The sequence below is a fragment of the Hydractinia symbiolongicarpus genome, chromosome 11, assembly GCF_029227915.1.
Source record: "Hydractinia symbiolongicarpus strain clone_291-10 chromosome 11, HSymV2.1, whole genome shotgun sequence".
NCBI lineage: Eukaryota > Metazoa > Cnidaria > Hydrozoa > Anthoathecata > Hydractiniidae > Hydractinia > Hydractinia symbiolongicarpus.
Window position 1 is genome coordinate 29,892,948 of NC_079885.1, and position 20,354 is coordinate 29,913,301.

The following is a 20,354-nucleotide window of genomic DNA, read 5'->3' on the forward strand; positions in this document are numbered from 1 at the left end:
TACAAAGAAAGTATCCAGGGAGTAAACTCATTTTCCGAACGATTTTTTAAATTATTTTTTCACCACTACAACGCATGAGACTTGTGGTTTTTAAAAATGTTTTCATTTTTGATGAGACGCTGAATAAAAGAAGTTTAATCGCCGGCAAACGAAAACCCGCCATTTCCCGTAAACCCCGGACTCGGCCCCTATAGTCAAAAGTATACAAAGAAAGTACCCAGGGAGTAAACTCATTTTCCGAACGATTTTTTAAATTTATTTTCCACCACTACAACGCATGAGACTTGTCGTTTTCAGAAATGTTTTCATTTTTGATGAGACGCTTAATGAAAATGGTTTAATCGCCGGCAAACGAAAACCGCCAATTCCCGTACACCCCGGACTCGGCCCGTATAGTCAAAAGTATACAAAGGAAGTACCCAGGGAGTAAGCTCATTTTCCGAACGATTTTTTAAATTATTTTTTCACCACTACAACGCATGAGACTTGTGGTTTTTAAAAATGTTTTCATTTTTGATGAGACGCTGAATAAAAGAAGTCTAATCGCCGGCAAGCAAAAACCCGCCATTTCCCGTAAACCCCGGACTCGGCCCGTATAGTCGAATGTATACAAAGAAAAAACCCAGGGAGTAAACTCATTTTCCAAACGATTTTTTAAATTATTTTTCCACCACTACAACGCATGAGACTTGTAGTTTTTAAAAATGTTTTCATTTTTGATGAGACGCTGAATAAAAGAATTTTAATCGCCGGCAAACGAAAACCCGCCATTTCCCGTAAACCCCGGACTCGGCCCGTATAGTCAAAAGTATACAAAGAAAGTACCCAGGCAGTACACTCATTTTCCAAACGATTTTTTAAATTATTTTTTCACCACTAAAACGCATGAGACTTGTAGTTCTCAAAAATGTTTTCATTTTTGATGAGAGGCTGAATAAAAGAAGTTTAATCGCCGGCAAACGAAAACCACCATTTCCCGTAAACCCCGGACTCGGCCCGTATAGTCAAAAGTATACAAAGAAAGTACCCAGGGAGTAAACTCATTTTCCGAACGATTTTTTAAATTATTTTTTCACCACTACAACGCATGAGACTTGTGGTTTGTAAAAATGTTTTCATTTTTGATGAGACGCTGAATAAAAGAAGTTTAATCGCCGGCAAGCGAAAACCCGCGATTTCCCGTAAGTCCCGGACTCGGCGAGTATAGTCAAAAGTATACAAAGAAAGTACCCAGGGAGTAAACTCATTTCCCGAACGATTTTTTAAATTATTTTTTCACCACTACAACGCATGAGACTTGTAGTTTTCAAAAATGTTTTCATTTTTGATGAGAGGCTGAATAAAAGAAGTTTAATCGCCGGCAAACGAAAACCGCCATTTCCCGTAAACCCCGGACTCGGCCCGTATAGTCAAAAGTATACAAAGAAAGTACCCAGGGAGTAAACTCATTTTCCGAACGATTTTTTAAATTATTTTTTCACCACTACAACGCATGAGACTTGTGGTTTGTAAAAATGTTTTCATTTTTGATGAGACGCTGAATAAAAGAAGTTTAATCGCCGGCAAGCGAAAACCCGCGATTTCCCGTAAATCCCGGACTCGGCGAGTATAGTCAAAAGTATACAAAGAAAGTACCCAGGGAGTAAACTCATTTCCCGAACGATTTTTTAAATTATTTTTTCACCACTAAAACGCATGACACTTGCAGTTTTCAGAAATGTTTTCATTTTTTATGAGACGCTTAATGAAAGTGGTTTAATCGCCGACAAACGAAAACCCGCCATTTCCCGTAAACCCCGGACTCGGCCCGTATAGTCAAAAGTATACAAAGAAAGTATCCAGGGAGTAAACTCATTTTCCGAACGATTTTTTAAATTCTTTTTTCACCACTACAACGCATGAGACTTGTGGTTTTTAAAAATGTTTTCATTTTTGATGAGACGCTGAATAAAAGAATTTTAATCGCCGGCAAACGAAAACCCGCCATTTCCCGTAAACCCCGGACTCGGCCCGTATAGTCAAAAGTATACAAAGAAAGTACCCAGGCAGTACACTCATTTTCCGAACGATTTTTTAAATTATTTTTTCACCACTACAACGCATGAGACTTGTAGTTTTCAAAAATTTTTTCATTTTTGATGAGAGGCTGAATAAAAGAAGTTTAATCGCCGGCAAACGAAAACCGCCATTTCCCGTAAACCCCGGACTCGGCCCGTATAGTCAAAAGTATACAAAGAAAGTACCCAGGGAGTAAACTCATTTTCCGAACGATTTTTTAAATTATTTTTTCACCACTACAACGCATGAGACTTGTGGTTTGTAAAAATGTTTTCATTTTTGATGAGACGCTGAATAAAAGAAGTTTAATCGCCGGCAAGCGAAAACCCGCGATTTCCCGTAAATCCCGGACTCGGCGCGTATAGTCAAAAGTATACAAAGAAAGTACCCAGGGAGTAAACTCATTTCCCGAACGATTTTTTAAATTATTTTTTCACCACTAAAACGCATGAGACTTGCAGTTTTCAGAAATGTTTTCATTTTTTAGGAGACGCTTAATGAAAGTGGTTTAATCGCCGACAAACGAAAACCCGCCATTTCCCGTAAACCCTGGACTCGGCCCGTATAGTCAAAAGTATACAAAGAAAGTATCCAGGGAGTAAACTCATTTTCCGAACGATTTTTTAAATTATTTTTTCACCACTACAACGCATGAGACTTGTGGTTTTTAAAAATGTTTTCATTTTTGATGAGACGCTGAATAAAAGAAGTTTAATCGCCGGCAAACGAAAACCCGCCATTTCCCGTAAACCCCGGACTCGGCCCCTATAGTCAAAAGTATACAAAGAGAGTACCCAGGGAGTAAACTCATTTTCCGCACGATTTTTTAAATTTATTTTCCACCACTACAACGCATGAGACTTGTCGTTTTCAGAAATGTTTTCATTTTTGATGAGACGCTTAATGAAAATGGTTTAATCGCCGGCAAACGAAAACCGCCAATTCCCGTACACCCCGGACTCGGCCCGTATAGTCAAAAGTATACAAAGGAAGTACCCAGGGAGTAATCTCATTTTCCGAACGATTTTTTAAATTATTTTTTCACCACTACAACGCATGAGACTTGTGGTTTTTAAAAATGTTTTCATTTTTGATGAGACGCTGAATAAAAGAAGTCTAATCGCCGGCAAGCAAAAACCCGCCATTTCCCGTAAACCCCGGACTCGGCCCGTATAGTCGAATGTATACAAAGAAAAAACCCAGGGAGTAAACTCATTTTCCAAACGATTTTTTAAATTATTTTTCCACCACTACAACGCATGAGACTTGTAGTTTTTAAAAATGTTTTCATTTTTGATGAGACGCTGAATAAAAGAATTTTAATCGCCGGCAAACGAAAACCCGCCATTTCCCGTAAACCCCGGACTCGGCCCGTATAGTCAAAAGTATACAAAGAAAGTACCCAGGCAGTACACTCATTTTCCAAACGATTTTTTAAATTATTTTTTCACCACTAAAACGCATGAGACTTGTAGTTTTCAAAAATGTTTTCATTTTTGATGAGAGGCTGAATAAAAGAAGTTTAATCGCCGGCAAACGAAAACCACCATTTCCCGTAAACCCCGGACTCGGCCCGTATAGTCAAAAGTATACAAAGAAAGTACCCAGGGAGTAAACTCATTTTCCGAACGATTTTTTAAATTATTTTTTCACCACTACAACGCATGAGACTTGTGGTTTGTAAAAATGTTTTCATTTTTGATGAGACGCTGAATAAAAGAAGTTTAATCGCCGGCAAGCGAAAACCCGCGATTTCCCGTAAATCCCGGACTCGGCGAGTATAGTCAAAAGTATACAAAGAAAGTACCCAGGGAGTAAACTCATTTCCCGAACAATTTTTTAAATTATTTTTTCACCACTACAACGCATGAGACTTGTGGTTTGTAAAAATGTTTTCATTTTTGATGAGACGCTGAATAAAAGAAGTTTAATCGCCGGCAAGCGAAAACCCGCGATTTCCCGTAAATCCCGGACTCGGCGCGTATAGTCAAAAGTATACAAAGAAAGTACCCAGGGAGTAAACTCATTTCCCGAACGATTTTTTAAATTATTTTTTCACCACTAAAACGCATGAGACTTGCAGTTTTCAGAAATGTTTTCATTTTTTAGGAGACGCTTAATGAAAGTGGTTTAATCGCCGACAAACGAAAACCCGCCATTTCCCGTAAACCCTGGACTCGGCCCGTATAGTCAAAAGTATACAAAGAAAGTATCCAGGGAGTAAACTCATTTTCCGAACGATTTTTTAAATTATTTTTTCACCACTACAACGCATGAGACTTGTGGTTTTTAAAAATGTTTTCATTTTTGATGAGACGCTGAATAAAAGAAGTTTAATCGCCGGCAAACGAAAACCCGCCATTTCCCGTAAACCCCGGACTCGGCCCCTATAGTCAAAAGTATACAAAGAAAGTACCCAGGGAGTAAACTCATTTTCCGAACGATTTTTTAAATTTATTTTCCACCACTACAACGCATGAGACTTGTCGTTTTCAGAAATGTTTTCATTTTTGATGAGACGCTTAATGAAAATGGTTTAATCGCCGGCAAACGAAAACCGCCAATTCCCGTACACCCCGGACTCGGCCCGTATAGTCAAAAGTATACAAAGGAAGTACCCAGGGAGTAAGCTCATTTTCCGAACGATTTTTTAAATTATTTTTTCACCACTACAACGCATGAGACTTGTGGTTTTTAAAAATGTTTTCATTTTTGATGAGACGCTGAATAAAAGAAGTCTAATCGCCGGCAAGCAAAAACCCGCCATTTCCCGTAAACCCCGGACTCGGCCCGTATAGTCGAATGTATACAAAGAAAAAACCCAGGGAGTAAACTCATTTTCCAAACGATTTTTTAAATTATTTTTCCACCACTACAACGCATGAGACTTGTAGTTTTTAAAAATGTTTTCATTTTTGATGAGACGCTGAATAAAAGAATTTTAATCGCCGGCAAACGAAAACCCGCCATTTCCCGTAAACCCCGGACTCGGCCCGTATAGTCAAAAGTATACAAAGAAAGTACCCAGGCAGTACACTCATTTTCCAAACGATTTTTTAAATTATTTTTTCACCACTAAAACGCATGAGACTTGTAGTTCTCAAAAATGTTTTCATTTTTGATGAGAGGCTGAATAAAAGAAGTTTAATCGCCGGCAAACGAAAACCACCATTTCCCGTAAACCCCGGACTCGGCCCGTATAGTCAAAAGTATACAAAGAAAGTACCCAGGGAGTAAACTCATTTTCCGAACGATTTTTTAAATTATTTTTTCACCACTACAACGCATGAGACTTGTGGTTTGTAAAAATGTTTTCATTTTTGATGAGACGCTGAATAAAAGAAGTTTAATCGCCGGCAAGCGAAAACCCGCGATTTCCCGTAAATCCCGGACTCGGCGAGTATAGTCAAAAGTATACAAAGAAAGTACCCAGGGAGTAAACTCATTTCCCGAACGATTTTTTAAATTATTTTTTCACCACTACAACGCATGAGACTTGTAGTTTTCAAAAATGTTTTCATTTTTGATGAGAGGCTGAATAAAAGAAGTTTAATCGCCGGCAAACGAAAACCGCCATTTCCCGTAAACCCCGGACTCGGCCCGTATAGTCAAAAGTATACAAAGAAAGTACCCAGGGAGTAAACTCATTTTCCGAACGATTTTTTAAATTATTTTTTCACCACTACAACGCATGAGACTTGTGGTTTGTAAAAATGTTTTCATTTTTGATGAGACGCTGAATAAAAGAAGTTTAATCGCCGGCAAGCGAAAACCCGCGATTTCCCGTAAATCCCGGACTCGGCGAGTATAGTCAAAAGTATACAAAGAAAGTACCCAGGGAGTAAACTCATTTCCCGAACGATTTTTTAAATTATTTTTTCACCACTAAAACGCATGACACTTGCAGTTTTCAGAAATGTTTTCATTTTTTATGAGACGCTTAATGAAAGTGGTTTAATCGCCGACAAACGAAAACCCGCCATTTCCCGTAAACCCCGGACTCGGCCCGTATAGTCAAAAGTATACAAAGAAAGTATCCAGGGAGTAAACTCATTTTCCGAACGATTTTTTAAATTCTTTTTTCACCACTACAACGCATGAGACTTGTGGTTTTTAAAAATGTTTTCATTTTTGATGAGACGCTGAATAAAAGAAGTTTAATCGCCGGCAAACGAAAACCCGCGATTTCCCGTAAATCCCGGGCTTGACCCGTATAGTCGAATGTATACAAAGAAAAAACCCAGGGAGTAAACTCATTTTCCAAACGATTTTTTAAATTATTTTTCCACCACTACAACGCATGAGACTTGTAGTTTTTAAAAATGTTTTCATTTTTGATGAGACGCTGAATAAAAGAAGTTTAATCGCCGGCAAACGAAAACCCGCCATTTCCCGTAAAACCCGGACTCGGCCCGTATAGTCAAAAGTATACAAAGAAAGTATCCAGGGAGTAAACTCATTTTCCGAACGATTTTTTAAATTATTTTTTCACCACTGCAACGCATGAGACTTGTAGTTTTTAAAAATGTTTTCATTTTTGATCAGACGCTAAATAAAAGAAGTTTAATCGCCGGCAAACGAAAACCCGCCATTTCCCGTAAACCCTGGCCTCGGCCCGTATAGTGAAAAGTATACAAAAAAAGTACCCAGGGAGTAAACTCATTTTCCGAACGATTTTTTAAATTTTTTTTTCGCCGCTACAACGCATGAGACTTGTAGTTTTCAGAAATGTTTTCATTTTTAATGAGACGCTTAATGAGAGTTGTTTAATCGCCGGCAAACGAAAACCCGCGATTTCCCGTAAATCCCGGGCTTGGCCTGTATAGTCGAATGTATACAAAGAAAAAACCCTGTGAGTAAACTCATTTCCAAAACGATTTTTTAAATTATCTTTTCACCACTAAAACGCATGAGACTTGTAGTTTACAAAAATGTTTTCATTTTTGATGAGACGCTGAATAATAGAAGTTTAATCGCCGGCAAACGAAAACCCGCCATTTCCCGTAAATCCCGGGCGCAACCCGTATAGTCAAAAGTATACAAAGAAAGTACCCAGGGTGTAAACTCATTTCCACTATTCCATTTTTTCACCACTAAAACGCATGAGACTTGCAGTTTTCAGAAATGTTTTCATTTTTGATGAGACGCTTAAAGAAAGTGGTTTAATCGCCGACAAACGAAAACCCGCCATTTCCCGTAAACCCCGGACTCGGCCCGTATAGTCAAAAGTATACAAAGAAAGTATCCAGGGAGTAAACTCATTTTCCGAACGATTTTTTAAATTATTTTTTCACCACTACAACGCATGAGACTTGTAGTTTTTAAAAATGTTTTCATTTTTGATGAGACGCTGAATAAAAGAAGTTTAATCGCCGGCAAACGAAAACCCGCCATTTCCCGTAAACCCCGGCCTTGGCCCGTATAGTGAAAAGTATACAAAGAAAGTACCCAGGGAGTAAACTCATTTTCCGAACGATTTTTTAAATTTTTTTTTCGCCACTACAACGCATGAGACTTGTAGTTTTCAAAAATGTTTTTATTTTTGATGAGAAGCTGAATAAAAGAAGTTTAATCGCCGGCAAACGAAAACCTGTGATTTCCCGTAAATCCCGGGCTCAGCCCGTATAGTCAAAAGTATACAAAGAAAGTACCCAGTGTGTAAACTCATTTCCCGAACGATTTTTTAAATTATTATTTCACCACTAAAGCCCATGAGACTTGTAGTTTTTAAAAATGTTTTCATTTTTGATGAGACGCTGAATAAAGGAAGTTTAATCGCCCTCAAACGAAAACTCGCGACTTCCCGTAAATCCCGGACTCGGCCCGTATAGTCAAAAGTATACATAGAAAGTACCCAGGGAATAAACGCATTACCCGAACGATTTTTTAAATTATTTTTTCACCACTAAAACGCATTAGACTTGTAGTTTTTAGAAATGTTTTCATTTTTAATGAGACGCTTGATGAAAGTTGTTTAATCGCCGGCAAACGAAAACCCGCGATTTCCCGTAAATCCCGGGCTTGGCCTGTATAGTCGAATGTATACAAAGAAAAAACCCTGTGAGTAAACTCATTTCCAAAACGATTTTTTAAATTATCTTTTCACCACTAAAACGCATGAGACTTGTAGTTTTCAAAAATGTTTTTATTTTTGATGAGACGCTGAATAAAAGAAGTCTAATCGCCGGCAAGCGAAAACCCGCCATTTCCCGTAAACCCCTGACTCGGCCCGTATAGTTGAATGTATACAAAGAGAGTACCCTGTGAGTAAACTCATTTCCAAAACGATTTTTTAAATTACCTTTTCACCACTAAAACCCATGAGACTTTTAGTTTTCAAAAATGTTTTCATTTTTGATGAGACGCTGAATAAAAGAAGTTTAATCGCCGGCAAACGAAAACCCGCCATCTCCCGTAAACCCCGGACTCGGCCCGTATAGTCAAAAGTATACAAAGAAAGTACCCAGGGTGTAAACTCATTTCCCGAACGATTTTTTAAATAATTTTTCACCACTACAACGTATGAGACTTGTAGTTTTCAAAAATGTTTTCATTTTTGCTGAGACGCTGAATAAAAGTGGTTTAATCGCCGGCAAACGAAAACCCGCGATTTCCCGTAAATCCCGGGCTTGGCCTGTATAGTCAAAAGTATACAAAGAAAGTACCCAGGGTGTAAACTCATTTCCACTATTCCATTTTTTCACCACTACAACGCATGAGACTTGTAGTTTTCAAAAATGTTTTCATTTTTGATGAGACGCTGAATAAAAGAAGTTTAATCGCCTGCAAACGAAAACCCGCCATTTCCCGTAAACCCCGGACTCGGCCCGTGTAGTCAAAAGTATTCAAAGAAAGTACCCAGGGAGTAAACTCATTTTCCGAACGAATTTTTATATTATTTTTTGACCACTAAAACGCATGAGACTTGTAGTTTTCAAAAATGTTTTCATATTTGATGGGACGCTGAATAAAAGAAGTTTAATCACCGGCAAATGAAAACCCGCCATTTCCCGTAAACCCCGGACTCGGCCCGTATAGTCAAAAGTATACAAAGAAAGTACCCAGGGTGTAAACTCATTTCCACTATTCCATTTTTTCACCACTACAACGCATGAGACTTGTAGTTTTCAAAAATGTTTTCATTTTTGATGAGACGCTGAATAAAAGAAGTTTAATCGCCCTCATACGAAAACCCGCGACTTCCCGTTAATCCCGGACTCGGCCCGTGTATTCAAAAGTATAAAAAGAAAGTACCAAAGGAGTAAACTCATTTTCCGAACGAATTTTTTTATTATTTTTTGACCACTAAAACGCATGAGACTTGTAGTTTTCAAAAATGTTTTCATATTTGATGGGACGCTGAAAAAAAGAGTTTAATCGCCGGCAAACGAAAACCCGCAATTTCCCGTAAACCCCGGACTCGACCCGTATAGTCAAAAGTATACAAAGAAAGTACCCAGGGAGTAAACTCATTTCCCGAACTATTTTTTAAATTATTTTTTCACCACTAAAACGCATGAGACTTGTAGTTTTCAAAAATGTTTTCATTTTTGATGAGACGCTTAATGAAAGAGGTTTAATCGCCGGCAAACGAAATCCCGCGATTTCCCGTAAATCCGGGGCTTGGCCCGTATAGTCGAATGTATACAAAGAAAGTACCCAGGGACTAAACTCATTTCCCGAACGATTTTTTAAATTTTTTTTCACCACTAAAACGCATGAGACTTGTAGTTTTCAAAAATGTTTTCATTCTTGATGAGACGCTTAATGAAAGAGGTTTAATCGCCGGCAAACGAAAACCCGCGATTTCCCGTAAATCCCGGGCTTGGCCCGTATGGTCAAAAGTATACAAAGAAAGTACCCAGGGAGTAAACTCATTTCCCGAACGATTTTTTAAATCATTTTTTCACCACTAAAACGCTTGAGACTAGTAGTTTTCAAAAATGTTTTCATTTTTGATGAGACGCTGAATAAAAGAAGTTTAATCGCCGGCAAAAGAAAACCTGCGATTTCCCGTAAGTCCCGGACTCGGCCCGTATAGTCAAAAGTATACAAAGAAAGTACCCAGGGAGTAAACTCATTTCCCGAACGATTTTTTAAATTATTATTTCACCACTAAAGCCCATGAGACTTGTAGTTTTTCAAAATGTTTTCATTTTTGATGAGACGCTGAGTAAAAGAAGTTTAATCGCCGGCAAACGAAAACCCGCGATTTCCCGTAAATCCCGGACTCGGCCCGTATAGTCAAAAGTATACAAAGAAAGTACCCAGGGAGTAAACTCATTTCCCAAACGATTTTTTAAATTATTATTTCACCACTAAAGCCCATGAGACTTGTAGTTTTTCAAAATGTTTTCATTTTTGATGAGACGCTGAATAAAAGAAGTTTAATCGCCGGCAAACGAAAACCCGCCATTTCCCGTAAACCCCGGCCTCGGCCCGTGTAGTGAAAAGTATACAAAGAAAGTACCCAGGGAGTAAACTCATTTTCCGAACGATTTTTTAAATTTTTTTTTCGCCGCTACAACGCATGAGACTTGTAGTTTTCAGAAATGTTTTCATTTTTAATGAGAAGCTTAATGAAAGTTGTTTAATCGCCGGCAAACGAAAACCCGCCATTTCCCGTAAATCCCGGGCGCAGCCCGTATAGTCAAAAGTATACAAAGAAAGTACCCAGGGTGTAAATTCATTTCCACTATTCCATTTTTTCACCACTAAAACGCATGAGACTTGCAGTTTTCAGAAATGTTTTCATTTTTGATGAGACGCTTAATGAAAGTGGTTTAATCGCCGACAAACGAAAACCCGCCATTTCCCGTAAACCCCGGACTCGGCCCGTATAGTCAAAAGTATACAAAGAAAGTATCCAGGGAGTAAACTCATTTTCCGAACGATTTTTTAAATTATTTTTTCACCACTACAACGCATGAGACTTGTAGTTTTTAAAAATGTTTTCATTTTTGATGAGACGCTGAATAAAAGAAGTTTAATCGTCGGCAAACGAAAACCCGCCATTTCCCGTAAACCCCGGCCTCGGCCCGTATAGTGAAAAGTATACAAAGAAAGTACCCAGGGAGTAAACTAATTTTCCAAACGATTTTTTAAATTTTTTTTTCGCCACTACAACGCATGAGACTTGTAGTTTTCAAAAATGTTTTCATTTTTGATGAGACGCTGAATAAAAGAAGTTTAATCGCCGGCAAACGAAAACCTGCGATTTCCCGTAAATCCCGGGCTAAGCCCGTATAGTCAAAAGTATACAAAGAAAGTACCCAGGGTGTAAACTCATTTCCCGAACGATTTTATAAATTATTATTTCACCACTAAAGCCCATGAGACTTGTAGTTTTTAAAAATGTTTTCATTTTTGATGAGACGCTGAATAAAGGAAGTTTAATCGCCCTCAAACGAAAACTCGCGACTTCCCGTAAATCCCGGACTCGGCCCGTATAGTCAAAAGTATACATAGAAAGTACCCAGGGAGTAAACTCATTTCCCGAACGATTTTTTAAATTATTTTTTCACCACTAAAACGCATTAGACTTGTAGTTTTCAGAAATGTTTTCATTTTTAATGACACGCTTAAGGAAAGTTGTTTAATCGCTGGCAAACGAAAACCCGCGATTTCCCGTAAATCCCGGGCTTGGCCTGTATAGTCGAATGTATAAAAAGAAAAAACCCTGTGAGTAAACTCATTTCCAAAACGATTTTTTAAATTATCTTTTCACCACTAAAACGCATGAGACTTGTAGTTTAAAAAATGTTTTCATTTTTGATGAGACGCTAAATAATGGAAGTTTAATCGCCGGCAAACGAAAACCCGCCATTTCCCGTAAATTCCGGGCGCAGCCCTTATAGTCAAAAGTATACAAAGAAAGTACCCAGGGTGTAAACTCATTTCCACTATTCCATTTTTTCATCACTACAACGCATAAGACTTGTAGTTTTCAAAAATGTTTTCATTTTTGATGAGACGCTGAATAAAAGAAGTTTAATCGCCCTCATGATTTTTTTTTTGATTTTCTCTTTATTTAACCCTATTTGTACCGGGAGTGCGCTGAATGAGCGCACCCTTTCACATTTTTATGCGGCTTTTCATGAAAAATTAAGCGACCCGCATGAGCTTCGCAGACTTTTAATATTTTTTTAGGGCGGTTAAGACCGGCAAATTTTTTTTCTGAAAAATTTATGTTTTGCGGCCATTATGGGGCCAATGTCAAAAAAGGCGCAAAAGCGAAAAATGAAATATTTCGAATTGTGTTATATTTTCAGTCTTATTGATGTTAATTAGATAAATAGGATAGATGGTATAGCAAAGAGGGCTTATATATAATAAAAAATATAATTATTGCGTTTGTGACATAAATTACCCCTTTATATATTATTAGTCTAATAAAAAAATTACAAAATGGGACCGAAAAAGGCTAGAATTTCATCTGAGGAAGCCATTCAAAATATATTGAGATTTATTGAAGAAGATAACGTAGACGAAGCTATGGATGAAGAACTTGATGATGAAGATGATTTGGAAGAATTGTGCGGTGAAATTGGTAATATATATAGCTATATTATATATACATATATATAATCTCTCTGTCTAACTTCGCGTATATATATGGCGCATTGGTTGCGAGAAGCAAAATATGTTTCAAAATGTGTGATAATTTATTTTTAGTATTTTTGTTTGTCTCATAGATAAAGAAATAGTTGAAGAAGAGGATCATCAACATGATAACGATGACCGTGTAGGTGATGCTGACAATGATGCGTCCGAAAGTGAAGAGGAAGCCGGAGCAAACCATTTGAGGAGACGTCGACTTACGAAATATCGCTTAGTAAACAGTATTGCTGCCGCTACAAATTTAGAAAATTATAACGTTTTTCCAATACCACCAGAATCAAAGTCTATCCAAAGCATTTTCAAAATAGATAATAAGAAGAAAAATGACATAATTCGTACTTTCCAGAATCAGCCACAAGCTGGAAATGTTGGTCGAAATAATCGTGCAAATGTTATTACTGGACGACAAGGCCCACAACCAAAAGCTTGTGAAACTGCATCACCCCGTTCTGCTTTTGAGCTCTACTTCACTCCTGAAATTGTGAATAACATTTTGTTGTGCACCAACAGAAAGATTAGACGCACTCTGTCCAAACTACCCGATAATTTCTTGACGCAAAATAGTAGGTATTCGTACATGAAAGAAACCTCTGTTGAAGAAATTTATGCATTTATTGGATTGTACCTATATCGAGGACTATACAAACTAAACTGTATATCTGCTCATAGATTATTCTCAAACCAATATGGTCCGCCAATATTCAGCGCCACTATGTCGAGAAATAGGTTTTTTTTTATACGTACAAACCTTTGTTTTGACGACGAGACAACAAGAGATGAAAGATGGAAACATGACCGTTTTGCGGCAATGCGTGAAGTTTTTGAATCTTTCAATTATGAATGCATGTCATGCCTTGTACCGGGCGACTATCTATCACTTGATGAAACCCTGTATCCAATGAGGACACAGATAAGTTTCAAACAGTACAATCCCAACAAACCCGCCAAATACGGTTTATTACTGAAAGCCATAAATGCAGCACGATATCCGTATACATTCCTTGCAGCTCCATATAGCGGCAAACCACAGGGAGATCCAGGAATTTATTATGTACCAGGCACTGAGGAAATAGTAAAATACATGATAAAACAACTATCAAATGTTGTCTCGCTGGCCGGACGTAATATATCTTTCGACAGATTATATACATCAATCCCGCTTGCGCTTTGGTTGTATGAAAGGGATATCACTTGTGTTGGTACAATGCAGATCAACAGGAAAGGAATTCCAATTGAAATGAAAGATTTCAAACAAAGAGAGCCACTGTCCAGTGAAGTGTATTGGCAAAAAGATGGGCCGCTGTCCTTATCTTCATATGTAGTGAAAACTTCAAACGGAAAGAAAAATGTACTCATGTTGTCAACACTAGAACCAATCCTAGGTACAACCAAGGATGATAATTGCCACAAATTGGGGTTATATAAACTATATGACTTTACAAAGGGGGGTACTGATATTGTGGATCAGAGGATGGGGTTTCACACGACGAAGACAAAGTCAAGAAAGTGGACGTTTGTTATGTTTTCTTACATGTTGGATACCGCTCGAGTAAATTCTTCGACGATATATTCACTGAATAAAGGTATTGATCCGCTACAACAAAAGTCTTTTGAATACGCCTTTCAATTAGTCATGGAATTGGTGAAACCAACCATACAAAAAAGAAGTCAAAATGGTATGTTGTCCATCACAAAACAAAAAATAAATCTTGTCTTGGGTAATGCGCAATGTAATCCGGAACCGCGTGCAGCTATTGGTCCTGCATTTGCAGAAACAAGGAAACGGTGTACTGTTTGTCAGGCTGAGAATGCAGGAGAAAATTATTCCCAAAAGAAAAAATCTATTCCGTGTGTCAAATCACTTTGTCAATCATGTGGCAATACAACGTGTCAGGCCCATATGATACAAAAATGTATGTCGTGTTCAAAGAAATGAACGTTCTGGTTTCAGCTGATGATATGAACCTTACTGACATTATTTTACTTCTTTTTGTTTATTTTTGTCATGTTTTATACTAATAGCAGGGTTTTGGTGTAAAAAAACTAATTCATGTCAAAAAACCTTCTTTAGGGACATTTTTTTGAAAAATCCTTATTTTTCGCCCTTTTTTTTCAGCCGCTCATGTTGATTGGGGCAGTGAGAATGTAATTTAGCTTGAAAACATCCAAAGTAGGTGTTTTTTGGTACAATATAGATACATAATGTTACTGTAAAAAAATCAGGTTCACCGCTTTTATGCGAAAGATTTTCTTGGGGGTGCGCTCAATCAGCGCGCCCCTGGGATTTGAACGTCAAAAAAGCCCCGGTACGAATAGGGTTAATCGCCCTAAAACGAAAATCCGCGATTTCCGTAAATCCCGGACTCGGCCCGTATAGTCCAAAGTATACAAAGAAAGTACCCTGTGAGTAAACTCATTTCCCGAACGATTTTTTAAATTATTTTTTCACCACTAAAACGCATGAGACTTGTAGTTTTCAGAAATGTTTTCATTTTTGATGAGACGCTGAATAAAAGAAGTTTAATCGCCGGCAAACGAAAACCCGCCATTTCCCGTAAACCCCGGACTCGGCCCGTATAGTCAAAAGTATACAAAGAAAGTACCCAGGGAGTAAACTCATTTCCCGAACGATTTTTTAAATTATTTTTTCACCACTAAAACGCATAAGACTTGTAGTTTTCAAAAATGTTTTCATTTTTGATGAGACGCTTAATGAAAGAAGTTTAATCGCCGGCAAACGAAAACCCGCGATTTCCCGTAAATCCCGGGCTTGGCCCGTATAGTCGAATGTATACAAAGAAAGTACCCTGTGAGTAAACTCATTTCTCGAACGATTTTTTAAATTATTTTTTCACCACTAAAACGCATGAGACTTGTAGTTTTCAGAAATGTTTTCATTTTTGATGAGACGCTTAATGAAAGAAGTTTAATCGCCGGCAAACGAAAACCCGCCATTTCCCGTAAACCCCGGACTCGGCCCGTATAGTCAAAAGTATACAAAGAAAGTACCCAGGGAGTAAACTCATTTCCCGAACGATTTTTTAAATTATTTTTTCACCACTACAACGCATGAGACTTGTAGTTTTCAAAAATGTTTTCATTTTTGAAGAGACGCTGAATAAAAGAAGTTTAATCGCCCTAAAACGAAAATCCGCGATTTCCGTAATTCCCGGACTCGGCCCGTATAGTCCAAAGTATACAAAGAAAGTACCCAGGGAGTACACTCATTTCCCGAACGATTTTTTAAAATATTTTTTCACCACTAAAACGCATGAGACTTGTAGTTTTTAAAAATGTTTTCATTTTTGTTGAGACGCTGAATAAAAGAAGTTTAATCGCCGGCAAACGAAAACCTGCGATTTCCCGTAAATCCCGGACTCGGCCCGTATAGTCAAAAGTATACAAAGAAAGTACCCGGGGTGTAAACTCATTTCCCGAACAATTTTTTAAATTATTATTTCACCACTACAACGCATGACACTTTTAGTTTTCAGAAATGTTTTCATTTTTGATGAGACGCTTAATGAAAGAAGTTTAATCGCCGGCAAACGAAAACCCGCCATTTCCCGTAAACCCCGGACTCGGCCCGTTTAGTCAAAAGTATACAAAGAAAGTACCCAGGGAATAAACTCATTTTCCGAACGATTTTTTAAATTATTTTTTCACCACTACAACGCATGAGACTTGTGGTTTTTAAAAATGTTTTCATTTTTGATGAGACGCTGAATAAAAGAAGTCTAATCGCCGGCAAGCGAAAACCCGCCATTTCCCGTAAACCCCTGACTCGGCCCGTATAGTCAAAAGTATACAAAGAAAGTACCCAGGGAGTAAACTCATTTTCCGAACGATTTTTTAAATTATTTTATCACCACTAAAACGCATGAGACTTGCAGTTTTCAGAAATGTTTTCATTTTTGATGAGACGCTTAATGAAAGTGGTTTAATCGCCGACAAACGAAAACCCGCCATTTCCCGTAAACCCCCGACTCGGCCCGTATAGTCAAAAGTATACAAAGAAAGTATCCAGGGAGTAAACTCATTTTCCGAACGATTTTTTAAATTATTTTTTCACCACTACAACGCATGAGACTTGTAGTTTTTAAAAATGTTTTCATTTTTGATGAGACGCTGAATAAAAGAAGTTTAATCGCCGGCAAACGAAAACCCGCCATTTCCCGTAAACCCCGGCCTTGGCCCGTATAGTGAAAAGTATACAAAGAAAGTACCCAGGGAGTAAACTCATTTTCCGAACGATTTTTTAAATTTTTTTTTCGCCACTACAACGCATGAGACTTGTAGTTTTTAAAAATGTTTTCATTTTTGATGAGACGCTGAATAAAAGAAGTTTAATCGCCGGCAAACGAAAACCTGTGATTTCCCGTAAATCCCGGGCTCAGCCCGTATAGTCAAAAGTATACAAAGAAAGTACCCAGTGTGTAAACTCATTTCCCGAACGATTTTTTAAATTATTATTTCACCACTAAAGCCCATGAGACTTGTAGTTTTTAAAAATGTTTTCATTTTTGATGAGACGCTGAATAAAGGAAGTTTAATCGCCCTCAAACGAAAACTCGCGACTTCCCGTAAATCCCGGACTCGGCCCGTATAGTCAAAAGTATACATAGAAAGTACCCAGGGAGTAAACTCATTACCCGAACGATTTTTTAAATTATTTTTTCACCACTAAAACGCATTAGACTTGTAGTTTTCAGAAATGTTTTCATTTTTAATGAGACGCTTAATGAAAGTTGTTTAATCGCCGGCAAACGAAAACCCGCGATTTCCCGTAAATCCCGGGCTTGGCCTGTATAGTCGAATGTATGCAAAGAAAAAACCCTGTGAGTAAACTCATTTCCAAAACGATTTTTTAAATTATCTTTTCACCACTAAAACGCATGAGACTTGTAGTTTTCAAAAATGTTTTTATTTTTGATGAGACGCTGAATAAAAGAAGTCTAATCGCCGGCAAGCGAAAACCCGCCATTTCCCGTAAACCCCTGACTCGGCCCGTATAGTCGAATGTATACAAAGAGAGTACCCTGTGAGTAAACTCATTTCCAAAACGATTTTTTAAATTATTAGTTCACCACTAAAGCCCATGAGACTTGTAGTTTTTAAAAATGTTTTCATTTTTGATGAGACGCTGAATAAAGGAAGTTTAATCGCCCTCAAACGAAAACTCGCGACTTCCCGTAAATCCCGGACTCGGCCCGTATAGTCAAAAGTATACATAGAAAGTACCCAGGGAGTAAACTCATTTCCCGAACGATTTTTTAAATTATTTTTTCACCACTAAAACGCATTAGACTTGTAGTTTTCAGAAATGTTTTCATTTTTAATGACACGCTTAAGGAAAGTTGTTTAATCGCTGGCAAACGAAAACCCGCGATTTCCCGTAAATCCCGGGCTTGGCCTGTATAGTCGAATGTATACAAAGAAAAAACCCTGTGAGTAAACTCATTTCCAAAACGATTTTTTAAATTATCTTTTCACCACTAAAACGCATGAGACTTGTAGTTTAAAAAATGTTTTCATTTTTGATGAGACGCTAAATAATGGAAGTTTAATCGCCGGCAAACGAAAACCCGCCATTTCCCGTAAATTCCGGGCGCAGCCCGTATAGTCAAAAGTATACAAAGAAAGTACCCAGGGTGTAAACTCATTTCCACTATTCCATTTTTTCATCACTACAACGCATAAGACTTGTAGTTTTCAAAAATGTTTTCATTTTTGATGAGACGCTGAATAAAAGAAGTTTAATCGCCCTCATGATTTTTTTTTGATTTTCTCTTTATTTAACGTCGATAGATACAATAGTATTTAAATAACTAATTTAAATCGACAAAACGAAAACCCGCGATTTCCCGTACACCCCGGACTCGGCCCGTTTAGTCAAAAGTATACAAAGAAAGTACCCAGGGAGTAAACTCATTTTCCGAACGATTTTTTAAATTATTTTTTCACCACTACAACGCATGAGACTTGTGGTTTTTAAAAATGTTTTCATTTTTGATGAGAGGCTGAATAAAAGAAGTCTAATCGCCGGCAAGCGAAAACCCGCCATTTCCCGTAAACCCCTGACTCGGCCCGTATAGTCAAATGTATACAAAGAAAGTACCCAGGGAGTAAACTCATTTTCCGAACGATTTTTTAAATTATTTTATCACCACTAAAACGCATGAGACTTGCAGTTTTCAGAAATGTTTTCATTTTTGATGAAACGCTTAATGAAAGTGGTTTAATCGCCGACAAACGAAAACCCGCCATTTCCCGTAAACCCCGGACTCGGCCCGTATAGTCAAAAGTATACAAAGAAAGTATCCAGGGAGTAAACTCATTTTCCGAACGATTTTTTAAATTATTTTTTCACCACTACAACGCATGAGACTTGTAGTTTTTAAAAATGTTTTCATTTTTGATGAGACGCTGAATAAAAGAAGTTTAATCGCCGGCAAACGAAAACCCGCCATTTCCCGTAAACCCCTGACTCGGCCCGTATAGTCGAATGTATACAAAGAGAGTACCCTGTGAGTAAACTCATTTCCAAAACGATTTTTTAAATTATTATTTCACCACTAAAGCCCATGAGACTTGTAGTTTTTAAAAATGTTTTCATTTTTGATGAGACGCTGAATAAAGGAAGTTTAATCGCCCTCAAACGAAAACTCGCGACTTCCCGTAAATCCCGGACTCGGCCCGTATAGTCAAAAGTATACACAGAAAGTACCCAGGGAGTAAACTCATTTCCCGAACGATTTTTTAAATTATTTTTTAACCACTAAAACGCATTAGACTTGTAGTTTTCAGAAATGTTTTCATTTTTAATGACACGCTTAAGGAAAGTTGTTTAATCGCTGGCAAACGAAAACCCGCGATTTCCCGTAAATCCCGGGCTTGGCCTGTATAGTCGAATGTATACAAAGAAAAAACCCTGTGAGTAAACTCATTTCCAAAACGATTTTTTAAATTATCTTTTCACCACTAAAACGCATGAGACTTGTAGTTTAAAAAATGTTTTCATTTTTGATGAGACGCTAAATAATGGAAGTTTAATCGCCGGCAAACGAAAACCCGCCATTTCCCGTAAATTCCGGGCGCAGCCCGTATAGTCAAAAGTATACAAAGAAAGTACCGAGGGTGTAAACTCATTTCCACTATTCCATTTTTTCATCACTACAACGCATAAGACTTGTAGTTTTCAAAAATGTTTTCATTTTTGATGAGACGCTGAATAAAAGAAGTTTAATCGCCCGCATGATTTTTTTTTGGATTTTCTCTTTATTTAACGTCGATAGATACAATAGTATTTAAATAACTAATTTAAATCGACAAAACGAAAACCCGCGATTTCCCGTACACCCCGGACTCGGCCCGTTTAGTCAAAAGTATACAAAGAAAGTACCCAGGGAGTAAACTCATTTTCCGAACGATTTTTTAAATTATTTTTTCACCACTACAACGCATGAGACTTGTGGTTTTTAAAAATGTTTTCATTTTTGATGAGACGCTGAATAAAAGAAGTCTAATCGCCGGCAAGCGAAAACCCGCCATTTCCCGTAAACCCCTGACTCGGCCCGTATAGTCAAAAGTATACAAAGAAAGTACCCAGGGAGTAAACTCATTTTCCGAACGATTTTTTAAATTATTTTATCACCACTAAAACGCATGAGACTTGC

General features: G+C 37.8%; 1 protein-coding gene across 1 annotated transcript; it reads left to right on the forward strand.

The window, feature by feature from the left end:
- The first annotated feature begins 12,465 nt into the window (after nucleotides 1–12,465).
- Nucleotides 12,466–14,832, forward strand: LOC130613644 (piggyBac transposable element-derived protein 1-like). Its single transcript, XM_057434957.1, has 3 exons — nucleotides 12,466–12,607; nucleotides 12,753–14,591; nucleotides 14,795–14,832. Exons 1-3 carry the CDS (start codon nucleotides 12,466–12,468, stop codon nucleotides 14,830–14,832), a joined length of 2,019 nt encoding a protein of 672 aa, XP_057290940.1.
- The last annotated feature ends 5,522 nt before the right edge of the window (nucleotides 14,833–20,354 follow it).